The sequence below is a fragment of the Alosa pseudoharengus genome, unplaced genomic scaffold (assembly GCF_046254945.1).
Source record: "Alosa pseudoharengus isolate Yale_2024_CS ecotype anadromous, Long Island Sound unplaced genomic scaffold, YU_APseudo_1.1 YU_APseudo_1.1_scf_9, whole genome shotgun sequence".
NCBI classification, from domain to species: Eukaryota; Metazoa; Chordata; class Actinopteri; order Clupeiformes; family Clupeidae; genus Alosa; species Alosa pseudoharengus.
Genome location: NW_027468881.1, coordinates 8,999,527 through 9,026,389, shown reverse-complemented (window position 1 = coordinate 9,026,389; position 26,863 = coordinate 8,999,527). Strand labels below are relative to the sequence as shown.

Genomic DNA, 26,863 nt, shown 5'->3' with positions numbered 1-26,863 from the left:
ATGTCAGTCAGTGTTTCCCAAAGCTCAGCTTAGTTGACTGTAATAGAGGAGTAAGTAAAGATGAAAATATTCCAATTTGAGAAGCTGCAGCTAGAGGATGTATTGTAGGATGTATTTTCCTCAAAATTTATATTATTTGACAACTAATTGAACAATCGCTAAATTGTTGCAGCCCTACCTAGAAGTGTATTATATTGTATTCTCATCTAATGTGTGAATGCATGCTGTATTTCAGGTTCCAAATAATTGGAGAAAATAAAAGATCTTGCCAGGCAAATGGAGAATGGAATGGCAGAGAGGCCGTTTGTGAAGGTATGAGAACCACACTCCTATTCACTATATATTAATCACGTTATATTAATGGACTCTATGATATGCACCATGGCAGGCAATGTGCACGGAAATTAACACAGACATGGCTGGGTCAACGTACACACATGAGGAAGTTATCAATAATTGAATTCCCTTAAAGTTATTTCAGTGAAACTTCCAAAGAAACACTGATGACAAACATCCTTCTAAAGTCAACTTCCGCCATGTTCCTCTGCGCGGACAACAGTGCTACCAGTGCTACACTTGATTGTGTACTTGATTGATAAATAAGTAAATATTGGTATCTCGGCCCGTTCTCACGGTGTGGTATCTGCATCACGGAAACGTCGCACTGGAGATTCAAAATGAGCTCATTTGAAACTACTGCATTAAATTGGTTGCTTTGAAATGCCTGTCCACTGTCTAAACCCTTGTCTCTGTCTTTTCAGCGGTGACGTGTGCACCTCCACCTCCTGTCACCAATGGCCTCCTAAAACTTCCTTCAGAAGAATATTATAATTTTGGTGATGTGGTGCAGTATATGTGTAGCAAAGACTACAGCCTTTTTGGAGACAACAATGTGCACTGTCTTGTACATGGCAACTGGTCGGAAAAACCTCGTTGCACAAGTATGTTTGACTCATCAATGGGTTTGCTTTTACTTTACTGGGTACCTGATGCCGCCTTAGAAATTAGAGGAAAAATCTGTATCAGATGTTACATGCACTCTTTGACATCCTTTCATTAGGAAAGCACCGTCAGAGTTTTTGAGCTATTATGACAGGAATAACTGTACAGAAATTCGGCAAGAAGTATCATTTTTACCAGAGGAATTCTCAAATATTATTATGTTTTTGTTATTGTTGCCATACTTGATTTTATACTCCCATGAATTACATTGCCAACAGGCAGTGCAATTCAAAGTAAACCTCAGATTTTACCCTCAGATGAGTTACGCTAGATATTATTATGACCGCCGCGTAGCGAAGCTGGCCCCCCCGCTGGACTGGACCCCCCGAAAGGAGGGTAGGGCAGACACAGTTTTCTGTGAATATCTCGAAAACCGTAGGTCAGGGGTCGGCAAATAGTGGCCCGCGGGCCAATTTTGGCCCGCCATCTATTCTATCTGGCCCGCGAGATGACGTTAATTTGCTGTTGAATGAATTTTTTTTTTAACCCCATGTTTTTAAAAAGAAAAAAAGGCCTACAGCAATCCCATCAATTTCAAAACATTTATTGAGGTATAGATGATAGTCCTACTAAAGTGACAAAACAGGTGGAACATCCTTGCAGTTATCCATGACGCACAGGTCGGAACGGTATTGGCACGCGAGTGCGCGTAATCTTGTGCAAAAAAACAACAACAGTGTCCTGTCTCCCTCTTCCAGTGGGCAAGGTCAAAAATAGCCTATGTTTCGTTAAATTAATAGGCTTGGCATTAAGAAATGCAGGCAGGCTCAACACATACCTCTGCTTCCATTCTTCTTTGTAGGTCCTGCATTCTGAATCAATTTTTCTTTTCAAGGCTTTTGACAACGACATTTTGCATCGATAACTAGCATATAGCAATGTTCAGCTAATCATTTACACGTCATCCAAAAGAATAATATTTGTAGCCTACACATTAGTTACGGCAAGTTGCTAGGCAAGTCGCCTGTTTCATGAGAGACGACAGGAGATGCAGCAGGCGGCATAAAAACAGCGCACATAAGCAAATAAACGTTTTTAATGGAATTAAATTAAATGCATTTTAAAAGTTAGATGATGTTTATTTTAATATAATATAATAATTAATAATTTAAATAGTAGGCCTATAACCCCCCCCCCCCCCCCCCCCCCCCATTACAAAAGCTATGGCCCGCGATGCCATTGTCTGAAAAAAAATTGGCCCGGGTCCAAACGTAATTGCCGACCCCTGCCGTAGGTTTTAGGAGGACCATTTTTTTTTGTATGTTGATCTCAAGGGGCCATGTCAACCCATTCCATAACCACTCATTTCATGTATAGCGCCACCTAGTTAAACACAAAAAAGTAAAAATGAGGTGTTGTAATTGAAGGTATCTGTGACCTAACATAGTCAAAACTGCACGAAATTGGAAGTGTAGGATCATTATGACACCATCTGTATGCACGCCAAGTTTTGTGGAATTCCGTTCATGGGGGGCCACACAATAAATTAATTTATGTTACTATACACCAACTGGCCTGTAGGTGGCCGGAGACAGTTTTCTGTGAATATCTCGAGAACCGTAGGGCCTAGGAGGTCCACCTTTTTTATGTATGTTGGTCTTAAGGGGGCATGTCAACCCATCCCATTACCACTTATTTCATGTATAGCGCCACCTAGTTAAAAATTAAAAAGCAAAAAATTAGGTGTTTTCATCACAATATCTCTGGCTGACAAGGTCAAAACTGCACGAAATTAAAAGTGTAGGATCATTATGACACCCTCCGAATGCATGCCAAGTTTTGTGTACTTTCGTTCATGGGGGGCCTTACAATAAAATAATTTATGTGTACATTTAGTGACGTACACCAACAAGGATTCCCGGGACACTGAAAGACCGGGGTACACAAAACTTGGTGGGCATGTACCCCCACATGGATAGCATGGAACAGTCATTTTTCGTTTTGATCTGTAGCCCCCCCGCTGGACTGGACCCCCCGAAAGGAGGGTAGGGCAGACACAGTTCTCTGAATATCTTGAGAACTGTAGGGCCTAGGATGACCATTTTTTTCCGTATGTTTGCCTCCAGGGGTCATGTTAACCCATTTCATGTGCACACATGTGCACAAACAGATATACACACACACACACATACATTCACAGTAATCATACGTATGACACATACTCACACAGTAGACATATGTATGACATTTGCATGCACAGGCACACACACAAGCAAGCACGCACACACACACACACACACACACCCCCACACACATAACATAAACATAACACAAACAATCAAGAATTTCTCAGAATTATGAACAGGCAAGATGGAGGTGGGGTTGTATAAAATGAATTTTACATGTGAAATCTATGAACTAATCATGTTTTGGTACTTGTTGTCTAGCAGATACCAGTGAGAATTGAGGGTGGATAATGCAATTTAGTGAGACAGTTAGAATCATATAGGCCTTTCAGCGTGATTTCTTTTTGTGGGAAAAATGTGCTGGACTGGGCGGCGGTCATATTTTGTACCGATCTGCGGTACATCTAGTTTTCTTACATTTAATCATGTTTAAAGTAGAGAGATCTCCCCTTACTGGTACAACACTGTTAACAATTAATCAACATGAACTGTTTCTGCGACCTATTTCTCTGACCAGTCTGTTTAGTTATAGTGATGCCACCTGTTGATTTAAAGCGATACTCATACGATACACCATTTGGTGAAATACACTCATTTTCCACCTCCCCTCAAGTTAAACAATTGAGTTTTACCTTTTTTCCAGTTCATCCAGTTCATCTCTGCTATAAGCTAACGGTCTAATCTGATTCAATGAGCTGGAGCTAAAAGTGTTACTGTCAGACTCCGAGAACAGCTGGATGAACTGGGGAAAGGTAAAACTCAATTGTTTAACTCGAGGGGAGGTGGAAAACGAGTGTATTTCCCCAAATGGTGGAATATCCCTTTAAGCAATTGTTGGATCAGGGAATACTTTCCTAAAGTGACGTTTATCATTCTTACACCGACTTCATTACTCTCCTGCCCAGTCAAATTGTGTAATACAGATCTGTTTCTATCTCCTACAGAGGTGGACTGCCCGAGGCCAGACATCCCGAATGCCAAACGTATTGAGGGTCCTAGTGGGCCTTACACTTTAGGGAGCAGACTCATTTATGAGTGTGTCAAGGGATACAGGATGATGACTCCTAATAACCAGATGGTCTGTTTGGAGGAAGGATGGTCTCATAACCTGACATGTGAAGGTAAAATAGGACTGAAGGCTTACTCTAATTCATACTTGATCAAGGAAATTAATGTTGTCTTGTTTACCTGCCATAACTTCAGTGATCCAAGTGAATTGGAATAAAAAATTAAATGTTCGGATAGTAAAAAGGTAAAATATTATTTGTTACAACAGATAATGGTTGATTATATTGAAATGCAACCAAAATAGTAATTTTACATATTCACTTTAATGTATAATAAATTAGGTCAGCAAAAAAAAAAACAAAGATCCGTGTACCTATGACACTGTAAACTATGTTTGCACCACATTTCTGCAAACACAAATAATTTGTTTGAGTTTGTAATTTGCTGCATTTGATTGCTGGTATTTTTTGCCCATATAGTTAAAATATAATGGGTAATATAAGAATAGTTGATGTTAACCGATTCCAGCCAAAGATCAGGCCTAAAGGCCAACAACTTGCCATGGACTGTCAATCAACTGTGCTGATTGCCCCCAACTTGTCTTGCAGTAGACTGTGGTGTAGCTCAAGTTCTTGTCTGAGCTGAGTCATACATATGTGTTTGGAGTGAGGTGTTGTGCAGTGACTGAAAAGGTTGGTGTTTGTGCCATGTCTGGTTAGAATTCTGTAACTCTTGCTGCATGAGGGCTCAAACATGGTCAGGGATTGAAGGTCCACTCCACACTGTTTGCTTGACCACACACCTGGCCTCTGCAGTCAGGTGATTTGGCTGTGACTCGTACTCTTATTAACTCTGCCTTGTGTGTGTGTATTTTCCTGTGGTTTTGATGATGATGCGTGCTCCCGCTGTTTCCTGTAGAGGTGAAGTGTCCTCAGCCACGTGTCACCAATGCCACCATCACTGAGGAGGCAGGTGGCTCCTATGGGTACGGGGCCGTCATCACGTACAAGTGCCCGGCTGAGCAGAAACTGGTCGGCAGCCCTCAGTTGAAATGTGAATCTAATGGACAGTGGTCATCTAACCCTCCCGTGTGTCTCAAAGGTCTGAAACTTCAGCAGCATCTTGCTTTCGGCCGTGTGGCTCTTGTTGCTTGTACACAGGCTCATTTTTGTGTCTCTCACAGCACTATAGCTGGAGCACAAAAGGATCTGAAATTCTGGGATTTTTATCCTTGACAGTGTGGCAGCTTTTGTGCCACCTTTAGCCTTTCACCTCTTCACATTTTTGCTGCTGGCTGCATCTCATGTACCCAAAAGACTGAAATTTGTCAATGCTATGGCCACTGCTTTTTTTGTTTTTCTACACCTTATTCAAGCACTACGCCTCATCAGACTATTGACTTCAGTGTTGCATGTGTGTGTGTGTAAACCTGTGGTGATGATGCATGCTCCCATTATTTCCTTATAGTGGTGGAGTGTCCTCAGCCAGGTGCCTCCAATGCCATCATCATTGCGGGGGCGGGTGGCCCCTATCAATATGGTTCCTTCGTCAGATACGAGTGTCAGATTGGGCGCAGACTGGTCGGCAGTTCTCAGTTGGAATGTGGATCTGATGGACAGTGGTCGTCCAACCCTCCCATGTGTGAAGGTCTGAAACTTCAACCTGTCCATCACGTTACTTTTATGCTGGCCCTTGTAGAGTGACAAAAGGTGAACTCAAAGGCAGCAATGTTTTTGAAATCCTGCGCACTCTGTCCGTGCCAGTACAGTAGCTCTTGTATCACCTCGTTTTTGTGCCACCTTTGTGCCACGTTGTTTTTGAAATTCTGTTTTTGTTCATCTCTTCTTTTTGTTAATTCTGGGCACTCTGTTCATGCCAGTATGGTAGTTCTTGTGCCACTTTTCTTATGCCGTTGAGAGCTTGTTGTGTTAGATGCTCTTTTGGCATTCACCAACCCATGCTTTTGTCTTGTGCCAGCAAGAACCTTTTGAGCCAATCAGATTCTTGCTACATCTGATATACCCAACTTGCTGAAATCCTTCACCGTCATTTTCACTTCTGCGATTTCTTCTTTTTTTATGCACCTTTATAGTCAACCATTAGGCCTCTCCAAGCAATTAACTTCACAAGTGCTTTAACACATCTCTCTCTCTTTCTTTCTCTCTCTCGCTCTCTTTCTCTCTCACTGTTAACCTGTGGTGATGATGCATGCTCCCGCTGTTTCCTGTAGAGGTGAAGTGTCCTCAGCCACGTGTCACCAATGCCACCATCACTGAGGAGGCAGGTGGCTCCTATGGGTACGGGGCTGTCGTCACGTACAAGTGCCCAGCTGAGCAGAAACTGGTCGGCAGCCCTCACATGAAATGTGAATCTAATGGACAGTGGTCATCCAACCCTCCCGTGTGTCTCAAAGGTCAGGTTTGACATTTTGTCTGTCTATATTGAAAAGACACACTATTAATTATTTGTCTGCTCTATGCCTTTTCTGCTCTATGCTCTTGCCTCTCCCAGCATTATTCATTAAGCAGGGGTGTAAGTGCCAGTGCATGAGGACAGTGGAGGGATCGCTTACTATGTCTCCCCAACAACTTTTTTTTCTCATGGAAAAAAAATGTGCTATTGCCTCTTTTTTTTAAAAAAAGGCTGTGTCATGTCGTTAATGGTGTTTTAGCCTTTCCATCCTGTCAACTTTGAGATGGCTCACTACTCTGTCCCTCATAGAGCCACAGAAGTAGAGCCCAAAGGCTGGAATTCTGTGCCCTTGGCTAGTGTGGCAGCGTTTGTGCCACTTTTCCTGTGCTGTTAGTGCTTGATGTGCACAAAAGCATTTTACCAATCATATATATAAAAATGATGTTAGTCCGCACACTGAAAACTCCTTTACAAAAAAGATTTTAATCACCACATGTGAGGTTTCGGGCTGAATGCCCTTCTTCAAGAAACCTCAACAAGTCTTTTGCAATCATTTAACCCACCATGGTTAAGTCATGCTAAAGTCACTGTTACAAACAGTGCAGTGTGCAAGTGTAACAATACATATGGGACTGGATCATGCGAATAGATAGGCTGACTAATAAACGCGAATATAAGCTATTTCCCTTAGTGTGATTGACTGCATAGGATATTTTGACTTTCCTCGAGTAAGCATTCGCATTATTGTTGTCACACTTGTGTGCAAATATAGGGATATGATCCAGAAATTGTAATGTTGTGGCGATGTGGCCTGGATCAACTCCACCTCGAGTGCGCGATGCGTGGTAGCCTACTTGGACACAATGTTTTTTTTAATTAATGCAGTTGTGTTGTAATGGTTCAAATGCATCAAACCCAGTTATGCGAACCCTGTCACCTACTTGCAGGCTGACCAATAATTCTGCCACGGTCTCTGACCCTATAGCTAGCCACTGCTACGCTCTGCCACTACTGTTTTTTTGTTATTAATTACAGATGATAAAGACGTAAGATTCTTGCCATTTCTTCGGATAAACACTTCTACCTCGCATTCGCTGGAGATAAACTTTTTTTTAAAAATGAATTTGATGATTTCAATTATTAAACTTTGGAGCAGGTTCGAGTATGAATGGATCCACAAATGAGTTTTCATTGTTCTTAATATTGCGGGATAGAAGGCCATTTTGTCTTCGCGGAGGTCTGCGCTCTCGAGTGGCCTTCTGGTTAGCATATTAAAATAAGTGTGATTGAGGGAGGAGAGAGGGTGGAGTGTAATGCTCGTGCATGTGCGCTTAATTTCACGTTAATTGGGATGTACAAAGAAAAGCTGCGTGGAATGCTGCGTACGCACAGTTTCATCAGGATTTTTTTATGCGTACGCTACTTTTCAGGTTTGCACGTACGCAATGTTTTAGTATGAAATCCAGGCAAGTCTTTGTACATGAGGCCCCTAGTCTTTGACTCTTTACTGATAACACACAAAGGAAAAGCAAATGTATCTGGCACAGAGCGAGCTATGCGTGTCAACTCCTGCTAAACACAGGTAAACCACACGTAATAATGCACTATACCAAAATCCGCTAGCTCGCAGTGAATGATCAAACAAGTTCGCTAGCATGCTCCACCTGCAGCCACGCTAACTGGCTGCAGTGTGAGAAAATCCTGCAATAATTATATCAATTATTACAACCTAATAAAACTCATGCATACTGTGCATGCTGCGCCGAGATAGTTGTTATTTGACAGATACGAACATATAATTGGCAAATAATAAAAACAACAAAACAGAAACAATGCATGACAGTAAGACACCACCTACCTCTGCCTCACAATAGTCACAAAAGAGGCAGAGCTGGGGTAGCATGAAAAGTTAAGGGATTCCACCGTGGGAAAACCATACCCTGTCTTACTGTACCCCAAGATAAAAGATACTATGTATGAACTTGACCTGAAGTGGGGGGAGAATTCAGTGAAACACACTCAACCCTGCTACGCAAGTCATTATTTTTTACTCTTATGAGACAAGGGTACACTTTTGTGTAGTCTGATGTGAAATGGGTCTTAAATGTTCCTTTTTGGGGGGCACTGACTCTGCCATGATGCTCCTGTTCCTAGATACACTGAACTGATTAATTTAGTTCAGGAGAAAAGAGATAAAAGCCCACCTACACTGAAAACTTGCTCTTCAGACACACACGCACCACCCCTCTTTCTCTCCCTCTCCGTCATGTGCACGCTGCACTCAGATCATGCACACGTGTTTTGAAGTCTCGGTCTCGCCTGCGCGCTCTTGCTCGCTCGCTCTAGATTCCGGGAGATTTTATCTAATTTGCGGGTGTCAGGGAGCCGCTATAATATGCGGGAGACTCCTGGAACTTCCGGGAGACTTGAGATTGTCTAGCTAGACAGCACTTTGTTGCCAGCACAGAGTGTACAACGTACCTTAATGTTGTCATGTTTAGCTGACATAAAATCAAAATAATGACTGTATAGGTAGAAAACGTGCATCTCTCTCCTCCCTTTATTGTTGTTTCCATTTGTGTCGCTGTGTGGTATTACACGTGAGTTGTCCTCATGTTGAAAACATGAGCATACATGACGTTTATCCCTGAGACAAGAAGAAAGCAAAAAAAAATTGTTTGACAGTTTGAACTGACAGTTGCTACTGGCACATGCTGTGACAGTCCGCATGATCTGTTGATCTATTGTTTATATTCATTAATCAAGGGGGGAAATCCCATTGGGGACCAGCCTCCCCCATGATCTTGTTGTTACAGGTGAATGGTGTTTTACAACCTTATAATAATTCCACCTGCCAAAACCACCCTGACCTGCCTTCCACTCTGCTTTTATTTGAATGATGCATGGCAACCCCCATAGAAAAAGGGGTTTAAAGGAACCTTGCACGTTTATTGATAGAGGGTCTTCAGAGGCTTTGTTGCCCATGTCTGCAGCTGTGATTGGCTGAGCTGTGTCTTGATGAACATGTGATGGACTGCTTTATTGGCTGGATGGGGCATCACTTATGAGAGTGTACAGGTCAGCGACAAAGAGCTGTGTGTAATATAAATATGTGCCATATTTGAATCCCCCGCTTCCTGTTAGGCCTCCCCTGGTGGTGTGCTGCATGTTTGCTCTGAATTTAAGGTACCCTAGGTGTAGTTAGACTCATGCTTTTCAAGGGGTTATAGTGAGTGTTTCCAGAGAACATGGCCAATCCTGTTTTGGACTACTAATCAGTGTTGGTTAAAACAGACATGGTTCTGTTTTGAAATGCAATTCCAACAACAATATGGCTGATGTTAATGAGTCCTGAATTTGTATTCTCACTTCATTATAATTGTAATACAGGACATCATGTTTTGGGGAATGAGGATTTGTCTGTGAACAAGCTGTTCCTAGTGGATGCTGCCTCTGCAGTGAGAGGCGGCAGCGTTGGCATCAGACGTGTGAGCATATAATTGGTTCTTTTGGGGTGGGGGGTCTTCTCTCACTAACTGTGTTTCTCTCTTTCAACCAGCAGAAGACCCAGAATCAACCCCAGCCCCACCCCCACCCTCAAACCGAACAACAATAATAATAATCATTCTAGTGCTTCTTCTTGTTATCGGTAGGTACACTTGCATTGATGGCTCTGTTCCATAAGCTGCACATGACCTCTAGCTCTGTCCCACCATATGTTTGTTTACATTTTGTGATAGCACCTGGGGCCTGTACTACGAAGGGAGCTTAACCTACCCAGATGTAACCCAGGGTTACTTTGTTAAACCGGGGTTGACAAAACCTGGTTATCTTTAGTGGTGTTAATCGGTACTACGACGCTGATTATGAAGTTGATTTGTTGAGCCGGGGTTAACCTCATTGGAGTTTGTGCGCGTTCACATAAAAGGGGCGGGTTGCAGCGCAAATCACCACTTTCAGTGATGACGCGTTCACCTTATTTTACGGATGAGGAATGCACAATTATTTATGACAAGTTATGAGGAATTAAAACCCACTCTACGACAAAAATCAAATACGTCGGCAGTCAACAAAGCAAGCTGGCAAGGCTGTTGGCAACGTATTGCAGATCCTAAATGCCTAAAAGTAAAGTTTTATTTCCACATGTTCTTCAAATACGGAGGATTAATAGCTTGCGGAATGTATTTAATGAGTTGAAATAATTAAATTACTTATTTTGAGTTCATAGAAATGCCTACAGATGCAACACAATTTAGAAGTGGGCATATAGATTACAGTAATAAGGATAATTGAATATTTAAGTAGCCCCATTGACTGATTTAGTGTAGGCTATGCCTAATCCTGTGAACATTTCAGATGCAACACCATTGCCAAACGCACATGGCAGCAGGTGAAAATGAAACACAAACACATTATTCAGAATAGTGGTTTATATAGTCATAGCTTGCATTAATATTTCTTAATTATGAAAACATGTAGGCCTATGCTTATAGCCTTCACTTGGCCTCTGTTTTACAGCTAACAAGAAAAAGGTGTCTTTGAACACTACCGTAAGGCACCAGAGTGTTTTATAGTAGCAGAGGAGTTAGCCATCGCAAATAATAGTGGAAGGCCGATTATGGAGGGGGTTGAGGGAGGCATTCGGTCGGATTCTGGTGCTGTGGAAATGTGTAGCCTTTATGTGCAGGGTACAGTAATATGACATTCAATTCAACAAGTTTGTTAAAATGGTGATTTTTATTTATTAGGCCTACTGTAGGCTATGTCCGATTTATTTTAGGCTATTCTTGCTCAGATGTTCAGCATACTGTAGGCCTATGTCCGATTTATTTTAGGACATACAGTATTCTTGCATCACCGATTGAATACATGAATGTCCACGTACGGGCATTGCTATGAGACGTCTTCCTAAATCATCTGACAAAGATAACGAATTCCCTCGGCTGACAATCTATATCTTCATAGAGAATATCGTCCGGGTAGGCTATATATATTTTCTGGCGGTCTCTAAAACCCCTCGCCCTGCGAAGAGAGTCCCTCACGATTTGCGCTCCAATGTCGTATGGATCATCCAGGTACGCCGACATGTCTCGGGAGAAATTGTTAGTGGAGGGGTGGTACTTATAAAGGGTGTGGTTAACGGAAACCTCGGGTTAACCAAGAACATAACCTGGTCGGAGCAGGTTTGAGATGCAGCGTAAATTGCCATGGCAGCATACCTCGGTTAAAACCTATCCACCTTTCGTAGTACGGGTTAATCGGGAAGTTACGCCACACGTGATCAAGTTACTCTCGAAGTTACCCAGATAAGCCAGAAACCCCGCTTCGTAGTACAGGCCCCTGCTGTCACTTAAACCACAACCACACTTAAACCTTCCTTGTGTGTTTTTGCCTTTTAATTGAGTAAATTGAGTGAATAAATATGAAAAAGTGCTAACTTGAAATACCCCGATTCTGTTTCTTTTCTTCTCAGTTTGCCTCATCTGGATCTTAATCAGGTAAGATCCCACTTGGTCCGTAATCTCATCCTGCTTTCTCTGTCTGCCTGACTGTCCCAGATATTTGTGTGGCCTTTTGTCCGTTGAGTTCAGGGTTTATGTATAACCTGAACTATTTCTTTACCAATCAGTTTTGATGTCTTCTTGCTCCATTCTGTCTAGCTCAGGGGTTAAAGTGGGCCAGAGCGGGGCGGAATGCAGTTCCGGCACCTCAGATAAATTAATAAATAAAGATCATTTTTTGTATACAAATTGCAGCCTGGCTCTCCTTCAGGATCACAGTGTTCAACAAATCAAAATAATCTAATAATATCACCCCCTGGCCTTCACAAACTTGCGCTACACATACAGTACCCTACACATGCCCTGTCCCCTCCTGACGTTATGTTATCATGATTCTCCTCTTGGATTTAAATGCATCTATGCCGGTTCACACATTTACAGTTCTGTTCTAGCCACAGTAAGTTGAGATTAAATCGAAGGTGAAGTAACATTAAAATTCCACAATTTAAACAGGACAACAAATACAACTAAAAGAAACAAGACTCTAGTATGGCAGTATGACTCTAGCTGTTCATCTGCTGGTCAATGACGAGCGTTAGGTTTACTGCAAGGTAGCTCTGATCTTTGATCTCAAGTCCTCATACCAAGTTTGGTTTCAATAGGTGAAAGTGTTGCTAATTATGGCGCCCCTAGTGGTCAAATGTCCCTACATTTATTGTGTGTCCTCAGGATGGGGTCCCAAGTTCATATACCAAGTTTGGTATCTATACGTGAAAGCATTGCTGAAATATGAGCCTACTTCCTGTGATTATAGTGCTCCCACGCTACTTACTGTGATTATAGCGCCCCATAGTGGTCAAAAGTCATCAAATTTATTGAGCCCTGAGCTCCTGGGTCCTGAGCTCATGTACCAAGTTTGGTTTTGATACGTAAAAGCCTTGCTGAACCTCGCTTCCTGTTTGACCGCTTTGCAGCAAAATTTTGATTGGTCTTGACTGGCGATGCAATGGTACCAAGTGCCTTCATTTATTCTAACATCAAAATAATATTACTTCATACTTAAGCATAGCTTAAAAAAGCTGTCAATGTAACTGTATTATTCGCCTTATTCTAGCAGAAGCCACTGTAAACCAAATCGAGGCTATAGGATACACAAACCATAACACTATCTTGTTCCAAAAAGTATTGGTACACCACGACACCAGCTGTCTTTCAGTTTGTCTCTCTCCACCTCACTCTTTAGATCTTTTCTTTACCATTTTCACTCTTAATGGGCAGGGTGTATCTTCACCAAAATCTAAATCAGGTTTCTCGGCCAAGTATACTTCCGTGTACAAGTAATTTGGTCACTGCATTTATCCCATCCGTGAATTAGTGAACACACAGTGAACACACAGGGAGGTGAAGCACACACTAAACCGGAGCAGTGAGCTGCCTTGCTACAGCAGCGCTCGGGGAGCAGTGATGGGTTAGGTGCCTTGCTCAAGGGCACTTCAGCCGTACCTACTGGTTGGCGATTGAACAGGCAACCCCTCCGGTTACAAGCCCGAACCCCTAACCATTAGGCCACGACTGCCCTAATGACAAGTTTGGGTCATTAAGTAGTGAGTGTAGTAGTGTTTGGGAACTGGGCTTGGGTGTGGGTCCTTGGGCCTGTCCTGTCATTGTCTTGTCATTGTCTTTGGGATTACAGGTATAAGAAGAAAAAGAAGAACAGGAGCTCTCCTACACCGTCCCATTCAGAAAGCGTACAGCTAAAGTCACTGAATGCCCCAGAAAACGGTGTCTAGTCAGACGGTGGGACTACTCAGACACCAGTGAGTAAACACACCAAAATGACTTACAGAATATGAACACTACATTAGCTGAAAATAGTACTTTCAAATACAGTTGAAAAGCTTACATAACTGTAAGCATAATAACAGCAATATAAATAATTATAACAATATCAAATATTAACAATGAAAATAATTAGTTTTCATATTAACAAACACTATTAACATGCAAGTCATAACTCTGTAAGGGAATTAATTAATTAGGTGCAATGTGAACAGTCTTTAAACACTTCTTGAAAGTCCCTGAACTCAGTTTCTATCACTATTATTGAATTGGTTGTGTGAATCAGAGCTAGTGAAAGGTGCAATGTTTGGAAGCTCCTTGCAGTGAACCACAGTGATTCATTTTACAGTGAAGAAACTGTGGTGACACATGATGTACGTAGCCCTGCTGCTGTGCTTTGCTGTGTGAGTTTGTATATAGTAAGGAATAATCTCAGATTTGTTGTACTGAACGTAACTCTAAAACAGTTAATGTCACCTAATTACAATTTTGTTTTCACACATACAGACGAGAGAAGAAATGCACTAACATGACATCTAACAACCTTTCAGGCTAAAGAGATGTGTGCTCTCTTGATCTGGCTTGATGGCTAAAAATATGTGTGTGTTTGTGTCTGTTTTCTTTTCCAGCTCAAAACATGATTCTTGATCCCGGCCTGCAGCATGTTACTGCATAGAACGTGTGTGTGTGTGTGTGTCTGTCTGTGTGTGTGTGGTTGCTGCATCCCTCCTGTTCCATGGAAAAAGCAAGAGGAACTGCCTTAATTCAGAAGGTCAATTTGTAGTTTTAAAAACTTTTTGTAACCAGAGCTTGTAGACACATTGCTTTAAGCACTTTGATGACCTACTGCACGTGATTTGAACAACAAATACTTACAGGACTCTTTAGCTGGCAGCTTCTCGACACAGACATTCCTGCCTTTTGAAGACCTGAGGGGTATACTACGAAGCAAGGTTACTGGCTTACCCAGGTAACTTCAGGAGTAACCACTGATGTCCAAACACCGCATCACAACACATCACTTTAGAAACAATAGCTGCTCATCACAGCAGTGTTTTTTTTAGAGATCAGCGGTTACTACCAAAGTTACCCAGGTTGGCCAGTTACCATGCTTCATAGTACAGCCCTCTGAACTTCTGTTTGTTGTTAAATTTTGTTGACGCCACTGAGGTTAATGAAAGCCTCCCTTATATATATATATATATATATATATATATATATATATATATATATATATATATATCTTATCAAATTCTGCTCAGCTAAAGTGCCTGGTAGTGTAGCACTATCCTCTTTCCTGATATGAGGGAATGTTGAGCCATGCACTGGACTGTTCATCATGAAATGGTGTGCCTTTTATGTGTTCACACTGAACCTCAAGTGGAAACTAGTGAATGTATATCACCCCCGAATATGATTCATCTATTTATTTGTCAGAATTTTAAGTTTGGGTTTTTTGTTCAATTGCCAAATAATGTATTGTCTTGCCTATATGATTTCAAAGACATTGTTCTTCTTCAAACTTAATGTGCATTTGGAGTTATCTGGAATTAAATAAAGTAATAATGGGGGGGTGTTTGCCTACAAAGCAAGTTGTCCAATCTCTTTTCCAGTTCTTAAGTCACCATGCTGTGTGCGCTTGTTGCACTGAGTGAAATGTGTAACTATTAAAACATAATCTTTAATATAATCACACTGTTCTGTCATACATCTTTATGTGTTGGGTGTGTGTGTTAAAAACACTTGGCAGGACTTCATTTTGTACACCAATGTTTATTTCCAAAAGCAATCACCTGAAAATGCTGGTCAGAAGAAATTATGTTCCATGGTTATATTATCAGTCCAAAAAGATTTGAAAGAAAAACATTCAACTTCTCTCTAAATCAACTAGCAAACTTCACAGGTGCTGTCACGTTATTATAGTAGCCATTGATAGTGGGCTATGAAGAACAATGTTGTGTTACTTTTTTAATGAATAAATTTACTACAACATTCAGGCCAAACTTTTAAAATCTTGCAACTGATGCAATTTGAACGCTACAAAATACATTTTATAATGCTTTTCCTGTTGCATAATCACACACACTATGATGTGTACACAATCTGATGGGATTGGATGATGACCATAAACTTCTCTGCTGACTAAGATAATACATTACTGATGGTATGAAAAACAAAACATTAATAGCTATTTACCAGCACTCAGATGTTCCAAGAGGTTTCTATTTCCTGTCAATCCTTGCTGTAATGATATCAAACAACAAGGTAACAAGGCCTTCTCAAAAATCAGAGTGTTGCAGAACCTATGGAACAAGAAAATGAGATCACAGTTTATTTAGGCTACGTTTTGGGAAAGAAAAAATCAAATAATGATGAACAAAGTTGTCAGTCAGGGACCTTGTAGTAGTTAGTTGTGCCTTTCAGCTTCCCTGTCTTCAGCCAGGTACAGGAAATGGTGTGGCCTAACAGTGGTGAGTTGTTTCTTGTGCAATCTTATTGCGCTCGGCCACTCCTGCTTCTAAATAAAGAATCAGATGTTTCCAAACAATAAACTGTTTAATGAATACATTTTATTTGTGAAATATGTACTGTCCCATAAGCCAAATGAGTAATGATGTGTTAAAAATTAAACTTCAGTTTGTACACTGATGTGATGTGATATGCCTTATAAGGTGATTATGACTTGGCGGTAGGGGTGTGTCCTTTAACAAATTTGCCATTCAAGGACATGCAAGTTAGATGGTGTGTTTTTCCCCCCCAGTGAAAACCAAATAGTACCAATTAGGCTTATTACTAACCAGCCAAACCCAACTTCAAGTTGAAAGACTTTTTTGTGCTGCACCAGTAGACCAAGGCCTGTTTGGACATCAAGACATTTTTGGACAAAACCTAATTATGTTGAGTAGGCTTTACCTATAACTATGTAACAACCTATGTAACAATATGTAATATCACGTAGGATACTTATGTTGTCCATACATATTGTGTTTTTGTGTACCTTTTTGTGTTTTGGGGGGGAAAAACGTCTGCTAAAATAAATGATCATCAGCCATAGACATATACACAAATAAATGATCATCAGCACAGTGAAAAGAGCGTCATCCGTGCAGGGGCGTGGCATGGTTGGACCGCCAATGACACGCGGTTAGATGATTTACTTACTTCAGTCTTGAAGCTTCCTCGTCTTCGTATCCCTTGTGTACATTTTTTGACGACTTGGGAGGGGAAGGTAAGATTAAAAAAAACTTACTGTTTTTAGCTGTCGTAATGCCTAAACGAGCTAAATATTACGCAGTGTAGCAAGCTGTCATTGACTGTATTCAACCCTTGGCCATCGTCTTTGTTGGTGTTGCTAGTCGGCAGTTTGGCCTTGGCTGTGAGGATTAGGCTAGCTATATATGTCTGATGTTGTTTTTAGCTAACATCATAGAATCTAGCTACGTGACCACTGATCTCTAAATAATCTGTAACGTGTTGTAACACATTGGTGACACTGGATGTCTTAGTGAGCTTCATGTAGACTCAAGAAGGCAGGTTCATCACTGCGTTAACTGTTACGTTTTCTTTTTATTGTTATTTAGACTAGCATGTGGAAAAGTGAGGACAAAAGTGCAATGCTGCTCATTAAAATCTGGGGATGTGTGGGGATTGTATGCCTTTTTTCCCTGCAAATACAAGGTATGATCCATGTTCGGTATCTTGGAATTCTATATTGTTAAATATGAGTTTATCAGACGTATGTCACTAACGATTGGTTTTGTCCATTATTTTTTAGACAAATTGTATTACAAAATTTAAAACTGTTCATTTGGATGTTAAAGAACGTCCAACCGTTATCTACATGACCGGCCGGTTTGCTGTTTTGTATGTGCTTGTGAACCCCCCCCCCCCCCCTTCTTATTTTGCTACAGGACAATGTTCAAAGCCAGTCCCCAGTGAAAATGCTGTTTTACATGAGGATCACAGCTCGCTAATCAGTTTTCCAGAAAATTCTTCTGTAAGACTCAGTTGTTTTCCTGGGTACCAGCCAGCATCAGGGTCGCGATCGGTGGTGTGTCAGGGCGGCCAGTGGAACCCAAACCCAAAGGATTTCACCTGTAAAAGTAAAGTCACATCGCGACGTGTTAATGCCAGCTTAATAAACATTTGAAGTTACCTGACAGGAAGCCTTAATATTGGCGACCTGGCAATGAAATTGAAAAAAAGAAAAGACAGTTAAGTGCTAATTTCTAGACTCTTAAATAATGCATGAAAGGCTGACTACAAGGTCCATCATTTCAGAATGACCCTTAGTGTGTTTTTACAAACTGATTGAAAATACCTCTAAATTGACCAGGAACTTGAAATGAGCAGGACATTCCTGAAATTCAGTTCATAATTGCTTTATGATTTTGTGTTTGTCGACATTTTCCAGAAAAGACCTGTGGAAACCCAGGGGAAGTGAAAAATGGTGTATATAACATGCCTGAGGGAGTTGACTTTGGTGCAGTTGTCACAGCCATCTGCAATGTGGGGTGAGTGTGGTCTTTATTTTGAAGTTCAGTATGCGTGATGGTGGTTGTGTGTGTGCCTGTTTGAATGTTCACTACATTGTATTATTTCCGAGCTCTCAGATTTCTTCCGTTTTGATGTTTGTATTTGGTGGAGGAGGAAGGGAGCAGGCAGAAGGAAGTAAATGTTGCATTTAGTTGTCCCCCACATTGAAAATGTAAATAGAAGTTTTTTTTCTTGCTAATGGCAGTCTTTTAGAAACACTGTGTGTGTGTGTGTGTGTGTGTGTGTGTGTGTGTGTGTGTGTGTGTGTGTGTGTGTGTGTGTGTGTGTGTGTGTGTGTATGTGTGTGTGTGTGTGCGCGCGTGTGTGTGTGCGCGCGCACGCGTGCACATTGTGTTGTGTATGCACTTGTGCACATTAATGTGTGTATTCGAGCCTTTCAACATGTTTTTATATCAATCATATGTCAATCATATATGTTGTGTTTGTGGCTTACTCTAAAGGCACTACTTGGTGGGAGAAGGCCAGAGAACATGCTTGGCAGATGCGACATGGAGTGGACGTGAGGCTATATGTGAAGGTATGAAAGCCCCTTTCTTCCAGTGGGGTGGCACTCCTCTTCCCCATTGTGGTGCTGTTGCAGCTTTTCTGCAAGTCTTTTCTTCTCTCCTCTGAGCTACTTTGTCTCTCCTTTCAGTGGTGAAATGCGATTCTCCTCCAAAGATTGACCATGGTCAACTTGAGTCCACCTCAGATGAGTATAAGTTTGGAGATGTGGTGCGCTACGTCTGCGATAAGGGGTACGACCCATTTGGAAATCCTGAAACACACTGCTCTCAGAATGGAACATGGACTGCAGCTCCCAGTTGCAAATGTATGTTTTGTCACTAGCTTCATATCTAGCTTTACTTTTAGTTCTGCTAGGTACTTGTACCCCATATCACTGTTCTCGTAATGCATAAAAAGTAGGACACTGCATTTGCCATTCGTGCTCCATAATTTTTTTCAGTCAGAATTAGCAAAGTGTGATACTACTTGTGCTGTTGGGGTTGGGAGGCTAGCTTAACTGAAGTTGTTTTGTAAACAAGTGCTAACAGGACTGTCATGGGTCGTTCACACCAAGAACGATGACTATAATAACGTCAAAAAGTATAATTCTAGCTAATATGAATGACTACATCCACACATAAATGATAACAATTGCAACATTAAGAATAATATTGTTGGGGTTCATTTTGAGAGAGATTTTGAAAGCGATAAAAAGCTGCCAGCCAATCAGAATCCATCCAATTTTAGCCATCACATTCATCAACACGAGGAGAGACTTATCGCTAGTAGGTGTGGATGCTTTTATCATTATTTTTTAAATTATATTATAATATTATATAGTATAGTATAATATAATATATTATATTATATATAGGGCTGTCAAAATAACTGATTAATTTCGATTAATTAATTTGAGAAAAAATAACACAGATTAATCGATTCCGTATGACCTTTGACCCCGAGCTGTTGTAGTCAGTAACCATTAGACTGTAAAATGAAGGAGAAAGAAGAAAATGTGCTGCCTAGATCATTGATTGGAACATTTACTTTTAAAAAACAGCCTGATGATGTTGATAAAAATAAAGTGTTGATTAAAATAAAGTCCTCTGCAATGTCTGCAGCAAGGAATTTGCATATCACCGGAGTTCATCAACTCTAAAGTCGCACATCAATGCAAAGAAATAGTGTTGACATTGAGGGGAGTGTTAATTTATTTTCATTGTGTCCCCTAGGTTATATCTGTGGCCTGAAATACCTTATATGTGAAAAACAACTTCTTCCCGAAGCACTTTTGAATTTATTTCCTCAGCATATTAGGTCATATCATAGATTATTATGCCCATTATTAAAATAATAATAAAAGAGTTTTTGAACTTTAATGTCACTAATGCTGATTATTCAATGATTCATTTGAATTTAAATATTTAAAATACTTTCACAAAAATGATATATACGATTAATTTAGATTAATTAATCACAGAGTATGTAATTAATTAGATTATTTTTTTTAATCGATTGACAGCCCTAATTATATATATTCATAGTTATCATTCCTGTTGCAGACAGCCCTTAACTTGGTGTACTTTGATGTGCAATTATAGACTTGATTGTGCCTGTGGCTGGAATTCGTCAAATGAGAAATAAAATGGGTCACTGTGGGGAGCTGTTTTGTGTCAACATGCTCCCTGTCTGAAAGATTTTTATCGGAGGACAATCAGACAGTGTCTTCTGTCCTTAAGCATCAAATAGTGCAGACACGGTCAAGACAGATTACTTAAAACAATTCTATTGTCATTTTTTTAGATGGGTGCAATAGTGGAAACTTACCATCTGAAGAGTAGTAATCAGAGTGTGTTCAAATTAACCCCTCATCTGCCGAGCAGACCTCACCCAGAGTTTTAGTCAAGTCAAGTATTAGACACCTATGGCTGTATGTCATTTTAAACCCTTTTATCTCAAATCTACCATGCGGTTCCATGTTTGTCTTGGTGTTAGTGACGGTTCTTGGGTCAATATTTTTGTGGATCATTGATGCAGATATGCAGCAGTTAGCTCTCCCTAGATGTGGCAAATGCAGCCTATTCAACCAAAACATGTGGACCTAAAACTCAAATCTCTCTTCAGTATGTACACACGACATACAGTATTTTAAACAAAAATTATGTGATGTTAGAATTATAGTTGAAATGTAATGATGTAGAATATTTTAACTAAGCGGTCAAATATTCTGACATGGACATGGCTTTTTAACTTTGGGGTCATGGCCAACAAATCTGCATCCGGGCACAGAGTATCCATGAGCATGCAAAGCTTACATGCTCGTCAAGATTATGGTCTAGAACTGTATAACTGATAACGCAGTGTGTCTCTCCCACAGTGGTGGATTGCCCGAAGCCAAACATATCAAATGCCAGACGTATTTTTGGAAATAGCGGTCCCTATGGCAAAGGGGCTATCATCAAGTACGAGTGCCATAAAGGGTTCAAGATGGTTGGTGAAGCCAGAATAGTCTGTGGGGAGAATGGTTGGTCTCCAGCAATTCCAAGATGTGAAGGTAAGCTATGTGCAATGTCCAACCTGTTGTGCAAATTCAGTTTTCTTGATGGTGTGTCACACTTGGCTATGCATGATTCATGCCACCACTTCTCACTCTTGCCATTTCCTTCTCTTTCCTATCTTTGTTTAACTCCTTTATTCATCAAGTAGATGGGCATCCATCTGTAGGACTAAGGGTTTTATGTTTATGGTTCTTGGATGCTTTTGTCCAAAGTGACAAACATTACATCAACATAAAATTAACTGTTTATAATAAAGTCATGTGGTGTAAATAAAAAATAAAATATATATATAATAAATATGATAAATATACTAAATAGAACAATAACTATAAACATCTAACTTTGTGAGGAAAATTAAGTAGTTTAAAACAAGGTAAACAGATGAGTCTTGACTCTTTTTGAAAATTCCAAAACTATCACTGTTTTAGCTTTCATTTATCATTTTTAAAAAATGTTTTTTGGTGTGTGATGAGCCTTTGATCACTGTGCTCCTCTCTGTTCCGGTGTCCGACTGGCCTGTTATTGAAATTAAATCCAGTTGTGTTTATTGTCTCTGCCCTTTGGAATCATGTGCTCTCCTGTCACCTTCCTGAGGGTGAGGCCCTGGACCGCTGCCTCAGTTCTGTGGAAGCAGAGTGCTGTGACGATAGGATTACTGTTGTGGAGAATTAAGCAAGATATTTATGACATTTTATATACTTTTATAGCACTTCCTACCACCACTACCCCACGAGTGACAGTGAAGGAAACCACCACACCTAAAGGTACTATACGGCTGCCAGTGCCACCCGCAGGTTGCCACTTTCATAAGCATGAGGGACATTGGACTAGTTCTGCTGGACATTCCCCCCCTAATGCCAATCAACTGGTGTGTCTGTAGGACACTTGATTCGTGATTGATAGCCGTTATTGTGGCCTGCTTGGTCCAGATTTCCAGCAGAAGCCTAGTGATGGAGACAATATCCTGCTCTTAAATCAGATGTACTCAGATTATCATCAGAATGATACTAATCAACTCAAATAGAGCAGCAATGATTTACCCCAAATATGTTTGATTTTTTACTTGATTTGATATATATTTGGTGGTGGGTTCATACAGAGACAAGGCAGGCTTTATATCTGGTTTCAAATGCCAAAGTGGATATAGAAGACAGCCATCATACCTGACCCTGACCATTGCTACTTGGACTAGTCAGGCATTATGACTGTCTTTTGTGTCCTGTAGTCCTGAAAGACTTTAATGGCATGTTATACTTTTGTAGAGAGCCAATCCTCTCCTGCCAAAACTACCCCAAGAACTTCAGCAAATGCATCCACCAAACCTGAAGGTACTGTCCTCAGCTTTGTCAGCTGTCAGTGTAGCCTACAGATTCTGAATAGTAAACATTTGAGAGACTCATGGCGGGCATGTCCAACAGCTGAGAAAGAGCCAAGCCTGATGTGCATGTGTAGGGTATCGGTGTTTTCATGTCTGTGGCCGGCTAAGAAGCAGACAATTGATTTAGCTGTTCATTTGTTTGATTACGTGTGGACTCCAGGTAATTTTGCTTATCATTTCTGTGGGAGGATATCATACACATTTGTGTTGTCGGTTGTCATCAGTTGTGCAGCTATAGGCCTACTGACTATAGAACCTAAAACTGATTGGTATGGGTATAGGGCATAGGCAAAGTCCTTATAACCAAAGTCCCCCACTCCCACATCTTGGTAATGCGCTTTCCTATTCAACTGAACGTGGAGGTATACGTACCCCCCCCCCCCCCCCCCCCCCCAGTTGTGTAGATAACTGCCATATTGCCATTACGAACTAACCTCATACATTTCTATGGAGGATTCTTTGAGTGTTGTGTCTCCTCATTACAAAGTCATTGGTATAACTCTGGTATAGGTAAAAAAGAAAAGAAATTTAAAAGATTTTTTAAAATGCTCAAAATTCTGAATAAAGGCAAACTTCAACCAGTCGTCCAGATGGAGTCATAAACGCTAATCAGCACAAAGCAAGGGAGGGTGTAATTTGATTGGCTATTGAGCTCAAGTCAGTCTCAACACCTTTGCCAAACTGAGTCATGGACTCCATTTTCAACTGGGGAGTGCCAGGGCGGTTGTACAATACATTAAGTTGCTAGAACGGTGACGATATTGTGAGTAATTTGGTGTCCCTTTGTCCATTGTCTTGTCTTCCTGGAAATTAAGCCATTTGGTTTGGCTATGACTCGCGTAGTGGGCCACTCCACCTACTAACATTATACATTTCCCTGGATTTCTTTTGTTTGCTTTTTTGCACCCAGCTAAGAGCCCCAACTCATCTAACACTTCATTTGATTGCATTAGCAGAGCAGGGGAAGCTGTTTCTTGAACACTGGCACACATCTCATGTCAAGCCTCTGCCCTCACATGCATGCTCACGCTTAGCTCATCCAAAATGTGTGAATGCTTGTCAGATTGTACAGGGAACTAGATAGTTTTGCATCCTACATTTCATCTGATATTTCTCATATTGGATTATTTGATATTGTTCATGTTCAGTTCAACACACAGAGGGCCTTAAGACATGTTCCTTGTAGAACAGCATTCTAACCTGTGTACATGTGTTTCTTTCTCACGGAAAAGGTGGGAAAAACGGAACAGGCTCAACTCATCATGTCCATAGTAAGTTGTCATTCAGCATCATCTTTTTGTTGTTTGTTTAGGTATAAATGTCTCTACTATATTCTGTTGGGTAAGGATAGTCCTGTCTTGGGAACGGGTGAACTGATGATGAATCTCTCCCTCTCTGTCCTCAGACTCTCTGTGGATTGTGTTGGCAGTAGTGGTGGGAGTTGCTGGTAAGTGGACTTGTGGCTTGTGGTTTTTAAGTGTACTAAATAAAGTACACTTAAATAGTTAGCATTGAGTATAGTAAATTAAGGTCAACTTAAAAGGTTAGTATGCTAAATAAAGTAAACTTAAATGATTAGTAATAAGTATGGCTAATGCTGTCTGAGCATTCAAACCAATGTCAGTTTCACCAACTCTAGCAGAGAGTAACGACATACCATGTCCCACAGTAGGTGTGACTACCAAATAAGCAACACACAGAGCAGCGGACTTTTACTTGTAACATGTAACACACAATATGATCTCACATGCACCTCTAGTTTTAATCTACATAAATATGTTTGTTTCAGATGGACATACTATTATTCTCATTAATGAAAGAAAGATCTTGCTTTTGAGTCTAAAGGCAGGGAACCAGGTTCTTGACACCATTTCAACTCTTTCCTTTTGAGCAGTTCTATGTTTCTGTTGTTATAGAAACTGCATGGCAGGTCTCACACCATAAGCCAATTGACACTACAGAGTTGCACAAATTTCCATTTGTATCTGCCTATGTCAACAAGCCTATACACAGGCTTGTACTAGACATGCTGGTTTACAGGACTCTGTGCTGTATAGATTAGGCACTTTCTTTTTGCTAGTGCTCCTGTGTATCCGCATAAGTGCTTAGTGCACATATTTCTATGGTGATGGTCAACGATGGCCTTTCTTAAGTTGACAGTGGAGCCCCTCTGGGTTACCTCTCCTCGGAAGTGTCATTGTGCAACCAACAACAATGGCAACATGGAAAATGCTCTTAGTATCATTCAGCAATTGACGTTGCACAACTTAAGTTTCTGTGGAACGTTTGCCCGAGCAGGTATTTTTGGTTGTTTGGTTTGGTAGGTTGGCCTGGTTTTATTTGTCTGTGTGAGGTTGTCATTTCCTAGTGAGGTTGTCGTTTCCTGGTCTCCATGAGTGGGGGTAGCTACTGAGCTCACTCTGTTACTAAATCACCACTCGTCCTGCTTAGAGTTTCAACACACATACAGGCAGGGTTGCATTGGTATTTTGCCATAAAGGATTACACTATCTGGAGACCTGAAACTGGATCTGGTTGCTTACAGTCCTCACAGTTACTGAACACTGTGTATATAGTGTTAGCTTTGAGACAGTCTTATTTCACAAAGCCTCTCAAGTCTTAGATAAGTGCTTAAAATGTTTTAAGGCATGTCCATTCATTCAACATTGAGGTGTTTTTAATGTTACTGTGGAATACGGTTAGCCTGACGAGCCAGACCCACATCACATTTGCTGCTGCTAGGGTGCGTCTAGATTTCTAGGCTAGAATATGGTAGGTTTAGCAGAGTTTTTCCTGCATAGAGAATTGCGAGGTGTTTAGGCTAAAGGAAAGAACAAGCTGAGTATACAGAATCCAGTCTCCTTCCCACTGTAAAGCAGTACTGATAGCCTTAATAAAGCTCTTATGACCTTCCTCATGAAACGTCTGAACGTCATGAAACTGCAGCAGGCTGCCAAATCCACTTCCAATCAGCCATTTTATTATCAGACCTGAAGTTGACATGATAAACAGTCTACATGAACTGATTCCAGTCCGTTTTCTCTGGAATTCAAGTGAACGCCTCTGGGTTATTCTTCCAACCATACAGACGCATGTATTACACAGTAGACGGTGCACTGTTCTTAGATGGACAGCTTGTATACAGACATGTTGGTCCTCAGACTCAGTCTATATTTGTGTAACTAACATTCTGTCCCTCTTGCATTTCCTTTCAGTTCAAAATGGGCTATTCTCTCTGATCCAGTAAGCCTGTTCCTACTATGTAGTTGAGAGGAAAGAGATGATTGGTGTGTTTCCTGGCTCTGTGTGAGAATGGACTCCGGGACCGCCCTTGCTTCAAGTATTGCCAGCTTTGAGCTTCTGAGAGATGGCTCTGTCTGAACTCTGCTTGATTCTTAGATAAATTACCTTTAAATACTGAATTGCACTGAGGTCCGGTCTATCAGATACTGTGCCTTTGGGTGGGTGGGTGAGGGTGGTGGTGTGGGGGGGGGGGGGGTGGTATGTGAAGAATGTGTAAAATGTGAAATGTAAGAATGTAAAATGCCTTTGTTGAAAATTTATATGGATTGTCTTTAACATACAATTTAAGTGAATTAAGTTAAACGTTTTGTTTTAATTGTTTAAATTATTGGTGAAATGATTATCATTTATTGAAAAGGGTAGGGGGGGTGTAAGAATGTGAAATGCTTTTGTTGAAATTTATATGGATTGTCTTTAAATGTTTAACTTAATTTACTTAAATTGTTCATTTTAATTGTTTAAATTCTTGATTAAATGATTATTTATTGGAAAGAGCAGCACAGTTTTATCACCTTTTAGATTTTCATTTTGCACTTACATTGAGTTTGGGTTTCTGAGTTGGAAAAATTTTGTTTTTTAAAATAGATAAATAATTGTTACAGTATATAGTGCCATATGAAGGAACAGTATTGTTGTGCTCACCTGACCACTTGTAAAATGACTAATAAAAACACTGCTTTCAAAAAACAACCA

At 40.7% G+C, this 26,863-nt stretch overlaps 2 protein-coding genes across 6 annotated transcripts in view; both read left to right on the top strand.

Moving 5' to 3' along the window:
- The window catches only part of LOC143114121 (C4b-binding protein-like), a 30,207-nt gene extending 14,629 nt beyond the window's left edge, over positions 1-15,578 (top strand). The window contains exons 4-13 of one of the 3 annotated variants that reach the window (XM_076275585.1): positions 236-312; positions 762-941; positions 4,073-4,249; positions 5,055-5,237; positions 5,604-5,783; positions 6,367-6,549; positions 10,111-10,197; positions 12,022-12,046; positions 13,743-13,866; positions 14,518-15,578. In XM_076275585.1, the coding sequence (XP_076131700.1) occupies positions 236-312; positions 762-941; positions 4,073-4,249; positions 5,055-5,237; positions 5,604-5,783; positions 6,367-6,549; positions 10,111-10,197; positions 12,022-12,046; positions 13,743-13,839 (1,189 nt within the window). In that variant the 3' untranslated portion in view covers positions 13,840-13,866; positions 14,518-15,578. Of the gene's footprint in view, positions 1-235; positions 313-761; positions 942-4,072; positions 4,250-5,054; positions 5,238-5,603; positions 5,784-6,366; positions 6,550-10,107; positions 10,198-12,021; positions 12,047-13,742; positions 13,867-14,517 lie in introns of all 3 variants that reach the window. The other 2 variants (XM_076275584.1, XM_076275586.1) reach the window with 2 other exon arrangements.
- A 1,459-nt stretch (positions 15,579-17,037) lies between these two features.
- LOC143114122 (membrane cofactor protein-like) lies at positions 17,038-26,336 on the top strand. 3 transcript variants are annotated; one of them, XM_076275588.1, is made up of 12 exons: positions 17,038-17,117; positions 17,470-17,566; positions 17,800-17,991; positions 18,303-18,402; positions 18,886-18,962; positions 19,080-19,256; positions 21,309-21,485; positions 22,197-22,253; positions 22,752-22,817; positions 24,100-24,138; positions 24,273-24,314; positions 26,083-26,336. In XM_076275588.1, exons 2-12 carry the CDS (start codon positions 17,476-17,478, stop codon positions 26,112-26,114), a joined length of 1,050 nt encoding a protein of 349 aa, XP_076131703.1. In that variant the 5' UTR covers positions 17,038-17,117; positions 17,470-17,475; the 3' UTR covers positions 26,115-26,336. The 3 variants fall into 3 exon arrangements, with proteins under 3 accessions (XP_076131703.1, XP_076131704.1, XP_076131705.1); XM_076275589.1 differs by lacking the exon at positions 22,752-22,817; XM_076275590.1 differs by lacking the exons at positions 22,197-22,253; positions 22,752-22,817.
- Positions 26,337-26,863: the final 527 nt, after the last annotated feature.

Bases quoted from the DNA above. Each gene is read 5' to 3' on its own strand.
- LOC143114122 (XM_076275588.1), top strand. From the start codon at position 17,476: ATGTGGAAAAGTGAGGACAAAAGTGCAATGCTGCTCATTAAAATCTGG. The intron at 24,139-24,272 runs GTAAGTTGTCAT...CTCTGTCCTCAG, and splicing joins CTCAACTCATCATGTCCATA to ACTCTCTGTGGATTGTGTTG. The intron at 24,315-26,082 runs GTAAGTGGACTT...ATTTCCTTTCAG, and splicing joins AGTAGTGGTGGGAGTTGCTG to TTCAAAATGGGCTATTCTCT.